The sequence below is a fragment of the Halyomorpha halys genome, unplaced genomic scaffold (assembly GCF_000696795.3).
Source record: "Halyomorpha halys isolate HHAL.00 unplaced genomic scaffold, Hhal_1.1 Scaffold1303.1, whole genome shotgun sequence".
NCBI lineage: Eukaryota > Metazoa > Arthropoda > Insecta > Hemiptera > Pentatomidae > Halyomorpha > Halyomorpha halys.
Genome location: NW_027106812.1, coordinates 16,675 through 25,742, shown reverse-complemented (window position 1 = coordinate 25,742; position 9,068 = coordinate 16,675). Strand labels below are relative to the sequence as shown.

The window sequence follows — 9,068 nt, the reverse complement described above, 5'->3', positions numbered from 1 at the left end:
GTCCAGGTCTTTAGCCGAACTAACTGCTAAGGAGGGAGTAGATGTAGGGAGCTGGCAACACTGAGTTCTCTGGACAAACTGAGTGCTGGGTAACCTGTCCAGTATGGTTATCTAACAGATCCGTGAATTATTATTGTGTATCCCTATTATATTATGTTACATCAATATATGTTCATCAAGATTGTAGAAAGTTGTTATTTATATACAAACTACCAACAAACCTACAATCCTAAGTACTTTACAACTTGGAAGTGCAAAATATATTTAAGCCTTTTGTTCGATTTTAGCATATTAGTTCTCAAGAGCAAATACACATGTGAAGTAATGTTTCATTTTTTATTTATCATAAGTGTAGTTATTTTAAATTAAAGAAATCCTAGGAATTTAATTAAGGTTTGTGACAAAATTGGTCCATTATGCAAGAACCGTTCCCACTACCAGACTTCCAATCTGAGGTTAGAGGTTCCTCTACTGAGCGGTTGATAACGGAGGTGAGCGAAATTAGAATATAATGGTTATTATTTAAAATACTTGTCATCTGGATACATTCAATTTCGATATCAGTAATCGTAACATCTTTTAAAGATATTTCTATAGCATTTCTAACCTCTGCTGCTTAGATAAGTAAATTTCATTCAATTTTTCCAATGTTTTAATATGCTTAATAGTGTCTTTTATTAATATTTACTGAAGTTGGTTCTTTTTATCGATAAACATTTATGATTGTTAGTCTGCGAATTAAGTGTAACTATAGAATTTATCTGGAATATTTTTTTTAAATTTATTTATTGATATTTACAACAGTATAAAAAATATAGGGTCTTTTTTTAAGCCCGATAGAACTTGATATTGTAAAAAATAACACAAAAAATTAAATTGTAATCAAAATTTTTTTTTTATTCGAAAGATCAATACGTGACATTAACATTTGAAAATGATTTCGGGCATATGGGCACCGCGGCTGTTCTTGACGAAGCGCATTCTGTAAAATTGTGTTCAGCGATGAGGCGCATTTTTGGCTTAACGGGTTTGTTAATAAGCAAAATTGCCGCATATGGTCGTGCGATTTTACACCTCTCGATTATTTCCTGTGGGGCTACGTGAAGTCACTGGTTTATGCTGATAAACCAGCAACAATTGACGCCTTGGATCCCAGCATTGTTCGTGTTATTCGTGACATACGGCCAGCAGTGCTCGAAAAAGTGGCCCAAAATTGGACGTCCAGAATGCGCTTCGTCAAGAACAGCCGCGGTGCCCATATGCCCGAAATCATTTTCAAATGTTAATGTCACGTATTGATCTTTAGAATAAAAAAAATTTTTGATTACAATTTAATTTTTTGTGTTATTTTTTACAATTTCAAGTTCTATCAGGCTTAAAAAAACACCCTATACAACAAGTAAATTTGATCATAATGATATGATACAAGATGTAGAGAAACTACCCAGTAGTAGAACTCTAAAAACAGTTTACAATATAAGGTCACGAGGCCATCTTCTTTTCAGGCGCCTCGGAGGATTGCCAGGAATGGAAGAGGAAGCAAGGTTAGAAACTAGTGGGTTTTGGTGGTTAGGGAGTTTATTGTGGAAGGAATAATAACGGGTTCGGGCTAGATCGGTTACATAAGGAACATTTAGGTCTTTATGGATGGTTTTATTAGTAACAAACAAGGAGCATTGAGGATTTTACGAAGGATTTTGGATTGCAATGATTGAATACGAGAGGAATTGGAAGGTTTAGTGGAGCCCCAAAGCTCAACTCCGTATGTCCAGATGGGCCTTATTATTGTCATGTAGATCAGTCTTTTGTAATGAGTTGGAATTTTAAACCGTTTGTCTAGTAAGTGCTGTAATAGTCGGAATCTGCGTGCAGTTTCCTGTCTTTTCAGTCTTGTGTGAGGATTCCAGGTTAGTCCTTTGTCAAGATGTAGTCCAAGATAACGAATTTGTTCTACAGAGGTAAGAGTCACATTATTAAAGTATACTGTAGGGCAGTCGGCAGGTTTACGACGAAGAGTAAAAGTGATTTGTTGGGATTTGTTGGAATTTATTTTTATTCTCCAATTTCGACACCATTCTTCGAGGATTGTGATATGGGAATGGAGAGTTTGGGATGCAATCAAAGGGTTATTACTAAGTGTGAGCACACATGTGTCATCAGCATACATGGTAAGGATAGTGTCTGGAATATTAACTAGGATAACAAATAATAATAACAATATCAACTAGTCTTGTACTGGCTATGTAGTAGGTCTCTTAAGTCAACAGACACTCCGTACAGCCATCTTTTCCGCGGTCTTTTTGTCTTGCGCAGTTCTTCTGTTATGAGTATCTTTGGAATCCTGGAGTCCATCCCAGAGACACGATCGGTCCTGCCTAGCCGTCCTATCTTAATTAACTTCACCACATTTGTTACACCAAAAAGTTCAAACATTTCTTGGTTCTTTCTTCGGCACCAGATATGCATGTCTCTTTTAGAACAAAGATTCTCTAAAGAATCTCTTCAAAGCTCAAGATTTTTTCTTCATCTGTCTCGACGGCAGCCTAAACTTCTGAACCGTAAACACTAGCTGTATGAACGTTTAGTAAAGACAAATTATACTTTTACTGCAGCGGTTATCCTGGTTTATATTCCTACGCCGAGGCAGAGATTAATCTATTAACTAAGTTCTGCTTCTAAAGATACGAAGAACGACTAATTCTAAATATTTCTCCGATTTACACAATTGTTCCTTTCTTGTCAAGAAAAATTAAAAAAATTCAATAAGGAAATGTTAAAAGCCCCAATCGTAGATTTACAAACTTACTTAAACAAAATTAATTAAAACCGCTTCAAACTATAAAAGGGTCAAGAGCACAGTCGTAAGGAAGTGCTTTTACTAGAACAACCGTTGTGCAAAAAGGTTATTTGTTCAGAATCACGCTCGACGGCCAATTTCTTATCGAATTAAACTTACCCACTATACGCAGTAGGATTCGAACCCGGGTTAGTAGCGTCTTAGTAGCTACCGTAGTATAAATTTTTCATATTTCATTCACTAAATTTACATAATTATGAGAGGAAAAGTAATTTCCTGGATCGAATATTTTTCAAAACGACGGAATAGCAAAGAGAGAATGTGATGTAAAGAGCAAACAAAAAGATTAATTTTTTTGAAAATTATTTATTTAATGTAATTTACAACTGTACAAAATAATAGAATAGGTAAATATGTAGTATGTTTCATATACACTTGAAAATCTTGGGAAGGAACCACCCATTGGTGGTACTTCAAACATTAATTTAAATTAGAAGATCCCGTGGCCATCTTATTTTCAGACGCCTCGGAGGATTATCAGGGATAGTTAAGGATGAAAGATTAAGAATTAATGGGTTAGGATGGTTGAGGAGTTTGGAATAAAAAGACGCATATCTGTTTTGGGTCAAATCTGCAACGAATGGAATGTTAAGGTCTTTATGAATGAGTTTATTTGTGACGTAATAAGAAGCACCAAGGATTTTACGTAGGATTTTGGATTGTAACGATTGGATGCAGTAAGAATTTGATGGTTTGGTGGAGCCACAGAGCTCAATTCCATATGTCCAAATTGGTCTGATTATTGTAGTTTATACTAATATTTTGTAGTGAATGGGAAGTTTAGAGCGTTTGTCAAGTAAGTGTTGTAGCAATCGGAATCTACGAGCAGTTTCTTGTCGTTTCAGTCTTGTGTGTGGATTCCAAGTAAGTCTCTTGTCAAGATGGAGTCCTAAGTATCGAATCTGCATTAAAATTAAAGATTAGGGATGCAATCACATAAGTGAGATTCAAATAACAGGAATCAATATAGCTTAATAACGTGGATGAACTTGAAATGTGAACTAAAACAGTAATATGAACACAAAACTAGAGAATTAAATCTGCCTATATTTTATTGGTTGTGGCTTAAGGCGTAAAACATCTCCCTGGTTAATATATCTTCCATATTATAGGTTATTCATAATATGGGTTCAATACTAAAAAAAAAAAGTAAGAAAAAAAAAAAATCAGGGTATTTCAATCTTGGAACTCGATTTACATAATTTCTTATTTTCAAACTATGCCGGACTTTTTTTAGGAAATGGAATACCTAGTAGAGGAAATGTATGACTTCTTGCCAAATCTAGATATCCCAGATGACATCAGGCTGAGGATAATGGATAAGTACATTAAGGATCTTGAGAACTTCAAGAAGAGCCCGAATTATTTCCAGACGTGGATCGAAGACTATGAAACAGAGGCAAGAGAAAAGAAAAGCAAAGTTGTAAGTCTGCGGGTACCAGATGTAATCACCGACTATGTGAGTATTAGTATGCATTGAGAATACTAAGATTTAAAAGAAGTTAATTTAATTATATATATATATATATAACTTAAGGTTTGTGCCAGAGCTGTACATCTATATATATGTAACAGTCAGCGAACACGAAGTGCCGCTATTACCCGCCAGGGGCCAGCACTAAAAACGTCTAAGAAGCAGTATGATTGTATATAAGTTTATTATTATAAAAATACGATCTCTTGTACAAATGTATATATGTTAATATGTAATGTGTAAGAATGTTAATTATAAAATAAAAAGAGATTGAGCAAAAAGAGTCTACGGAACTATCTCAAATAGAGTTAAAAGAGTGAATTCTCAGTGATAACCGATCACATGAGCCCTTCAATTGCCACCGGGATTTATCCGTAAAAAAAAAAAATCCGCTAAATCAAGCCTTTTCCCGGGTCTAGTCATAGCACTGGTGGCTTACACTCTACTTGAGATAGAGAAGTTCATTGTCAATCTATTCTCACAAGAGTTGGTTTTTATTATGCTCACCCTAAACGATGGCTTATCTCCTTTCTCTTTCTCCAGCAATCTCAGTCCCTCCGCTTCATCTCGGCAACTTAGATTGTAACCTAATCCTTAACGGTAACACTGGTCCGTCCGCTTCATCTCGGCAACCAGTGTAATTTCCCGTCTCTAGAGCTGTACCTAGCCTTATCAGCTTACTGGTCCGTCCGCTTCATCTCGGCAACTAGTAAGCTGGCTCCTATCATGACAGTTCTAGTCCGTCCGCTTCATCTCGGCAACTAGTAAGCTGGCTCCTATCATGACAGTTCTAGTCCGTCCGCTTCATCTCGGCAACTAGAACTGTTACTCTGCCTCAGACTCTCTCAACTAGACCTCCTCTACTTAGTCAGTGTCCAGGGCTCATCCCCTGCCACGGCCTTCCTTTCTTACCTATTAATGAATTCGCCTTGTCGTGGGCCTTCTGTTAAGTGTATATCAGGCTGGAGAACCACCTAACAGCAGACAACCCCGACATATATATGAAATATGTATTAATATTCTAAATATCAATAACTAATTATTGGAAACTCAAAATTATTGATATACTTACAAAGAACACTAGCTTGCAACCTTTTCTTGGGAGTCGCCAACAGCAATGTTGGCAAGGTATGCTCAGACTCGCTCGAACTCCGCTTCATGAATTTGGACATCGCTATATCTATATATTTTTGATGCTATATTCCCGTAATATTTCTTGACGAATTGATTTTTGGATAAATAAAAATATACCGTACTAATTCTGGCATTTGTTTTAGATTTCTTATAACTATATTTTTAAAATCTGATATCATATTTAGGTTCTGGAAAATGTACCTTGGGATTTCAAAAAAGTAAGTTCTAAGCTTGTTGATTTTTCATTTTTTTTTTCTTGACGTTGAATCAGCTATTTTGAATTTTTTTAAATATTTCTTGGAATCCCTAATCAGCTACCGACCTGAATAACAATCGAATTGTATTAAAGCTTAAATGATGCATCACTTTCGAAAAAATTATTATGAATTATAAAGCATTAGTTAATTTATATTTGATCTCATAGTAGTGTCGGTTAGTATTTTGAAAAAGAAAATGAGATTATTTTGCAGAAAAGACTAATTTAATTCAGATGCTTTTATTTATCTGCCCAGGTAAATATACAAATACAGGTGTCAGGCAGCCTGCAGGAACTGAAGAAATTAAGGGACACCCGCAAGTGCTCTCAACAATTACGAAAAAGGGGAATCTATAGTTTATGTCAATACCGGATTTATCAAAAAGAAAGAACCCATTTTATTCAGCTCTATTTTCGTAAAAAAATATAGTACAAAATTACAACCAACTCGCAAATATTTGAAGTAATTTTTCTCCATAAAGTGCAAATTCATTAATTGATATATTCTTCTTGGAGCGTGGCCTAATTCTAACCCCTTAGTATCATTTTCGTTTAGAAAGTGAGTAGCGTTTTGGTAACTCCTGAAAAATAAGAAACCAAAAAGCCTAGACTCCATTTCCTATGAACATTACTGATGTACTCTTCCACATTCACAGAAAAGGATCGAACAGATGTTCGAGTACGGTGAAGTTGTGAAGAGGAGAATGATGGAAGCTCAGTACCCGGTGTACCTGAGGATGACGATAGAGCACTGCCTTAAGATGGTCTGGTTTAACCTCATGCGGAAAGCCATCAACTGTACCAGGTACCAATTGGCGTATCCAGATTTATTAATTTGACATATCGCACTAGTATTTCTAAAGTGACACAACTCAAAATTCAAGACAACTGACAATGTGACACTCTTGCCTGTGGAGGGGGAATAGCATTAAGGGAGCAAGAGTGACACAAGTGCCCTCTGGCGGACAAGCTCTGAAGCTAGGTTGATACAGTTTCGATGATTCATAAAGATATATTTACCAATTTCTTTCATAGTTATAATTCAAAAACACCGATTTTTGAGTTGTGTCACTTTAGAAATACTAGTGCGATAGATTATGTCATTATTCGAAAATTTAAATGCAATAATGTAATTTAGACCAGGGTGGCAGTCAATAAAAGTAAAAAATAGTGAAAAAGTAGTTTAATGTTAACCAACGTTTCGCCCCATTTTGCTAGATTCATAAGGGCTAAATGAAAAAAAAAAAAGTACAAAACTTATAAGAAATGACAACAATTAGAATAAATAAACCAATGATGAATGAATGAATGAATTTCAGTCAAATAAACCTATTTTTTTTATTTCCATTAAATTTTAAACCTTTTAATTACTAATCAATTTGGCACTATTCTCACCCTCTTATTAAACAATAATTTTTTTCTAAAAAATATTAAATTACTGATTTAATATGTCGATATTTTAGGAGTGGATTTTATTATTATTAATACAAACTTCAAATGAACGTTTCAATGATCAATGATCAATGATTGATTGATCAATGATCAATGATTAAGGTATATTTAAAAAACATTAGGGATGTTTGAGAAAATATTGTAGTATGAGCTAATATGTAAACAAATTTTATGGTTGTCTTCTTGAGAATGGCCTAACGGGGCAACTTTGAATGAGAGAAAAAGTGGATCATTTGAAGTTTTTATTAAAAATAAAGAAATATTAATTTAATCTGTAATTAAAACTTTTAAAATTAAATGAAAAGTAACAAAAAAGTGGGATTTGACTGGAATTAATGACATAGGCAGAATGACCTACAAAAAGTTTAAGCACTATTCGATGTTAGGAGTGAATTCATACTAAGGATCGTTCTTGAGTATTGCCAGGTTGGCCAAAACGTTGGACATTTAAAGAAATTAGAAAATGCTTTTTGAGACCTAACTTGTACTAAAATTATTTTATTTAAATATAGATCTCAAAAATGTATTCAGTATTTACGCTTAGGTGTAAATTGCTCATTTGTTTTTGTGATTTATTACAGAAGAGAAAATACTTTTAAGTTAGTTCTCACTAACTTCTATCAGATAAAATATTAAGGTAATTAAATTTTGACTCTTGAGTACAATATTATCTACTGCTTAGTATAACTAGATGCCAAAAATCATCTCACAGATGCCATTGGACTACACACACACCACAATATGATGTGATTATTAGGGTATTAGTTATTTAGATAACTAGGCCTAAACTCGAGTTTATTTTACCTCCATATCATCACATTAAATTGACCCAATCAATTCGGATTTGTTTAATGATTTACTACTTTACAAATTTAGGAACATGTGGAGAGCAGTGAAAATGATTCTTCTAGGAACCGAAAAGGAGAACAAACGCGACGCCGAATTCTTCATCTTGCTCGGCATACTCAACCTCAAGGAGGCAGTCGCTGCGGAGTTCGCCAGAGCTCGAGCCAAAAAGGATTAGTCCAGCGAATGTCTATTTATTTACTGAAACAAATTAATTATATTATATATTAAAAAATTTATGTTTTTACAATTTTTAAGTATACATTAATTAATTAAAAAATTTAATCGAAGTGGTCTACGGGAGCTTAGACTGAACCAAGAGGTGGGGCTTGCATTGTCAAGGCCTCTGATTGGTGGTTCACCAGAAGACGACCTGCCAACCACAAACTACAACTTGTTTGTTCCTCCCAACTCCAACTGACATACCGCACTTTCCTCAGATTATTTAAACTTTAATAGTTTATAATTAAAGATACTTTTATTATTTTTTTTACAATTAATTTAAAATATCATAATACAGTATTAATTATCTATATACTATCAGACATTCGTTTTAGCCATATTTGAGGATATATTGAACACGACTGAAACTTTGATTTCAATTAATGTATAGTTGAAGTGAGAAGACGATAACTATAGGAACATAAATGGTATCAGCTAACTTAGCTCTATAATCGTTAATACTAGACTGATTTAGTTGATTTTTTCTTATTCTTTGAAACGATTTGATTATCTAGGACATTGTCATATAGTACATACACTGATAGGAAACTGGGGGGGTCATGGTTTTACGACGAAAAAGTAAATGTGATTTGGTGGGATTTATTGGAATTAATTTTAATCCTACAGTTTCGACACCATTCTACTATAAAAAATAAAACACGATTTTTTTGACTTTTTTTTCCTGGGTGATTTATTGTTCTTCTTACATCAACTTTTTGACACCACAAGAAATAATTCTCCTGATGAAAAATGAAATATTAGCTAGTTGGCAAGCCATGTGGAATGAAAGCCAGCCAAGCAAATTAAAAACTATTAAAAAAACCATT

At 34.2% G+C, this 9,068-nt stretch overlaps 1 protein-coding gene across 1 annotated transcript; it reads left to right on the top strand.

The window, feature by feature from the left end:
• Nucleotides 1-322: 322 nt before the first annotated feature.
• On the top strand, nt 323-8,216 carry LOC106689215 (uncharacterized). The gene is made up of 4 exons (XM_014434101.2): nt 323-491; nt 4,095-4,316; nt 6,378-6,526; nt 8,050-8,216. The coding sequence occupies exons 1-4, from the start codon at nt 417-419 to the stop codon at nt 8,195-8,197; spliced, it is 594 nt and encodes a 197-aa protein (XP_014289587.1). The 5' UTR covers nt 323-416; the 3' UTR covers nt 8,198-8,216.
• Nucleotides 8,217-9,068: the final 852 nt, after the last annotated feature.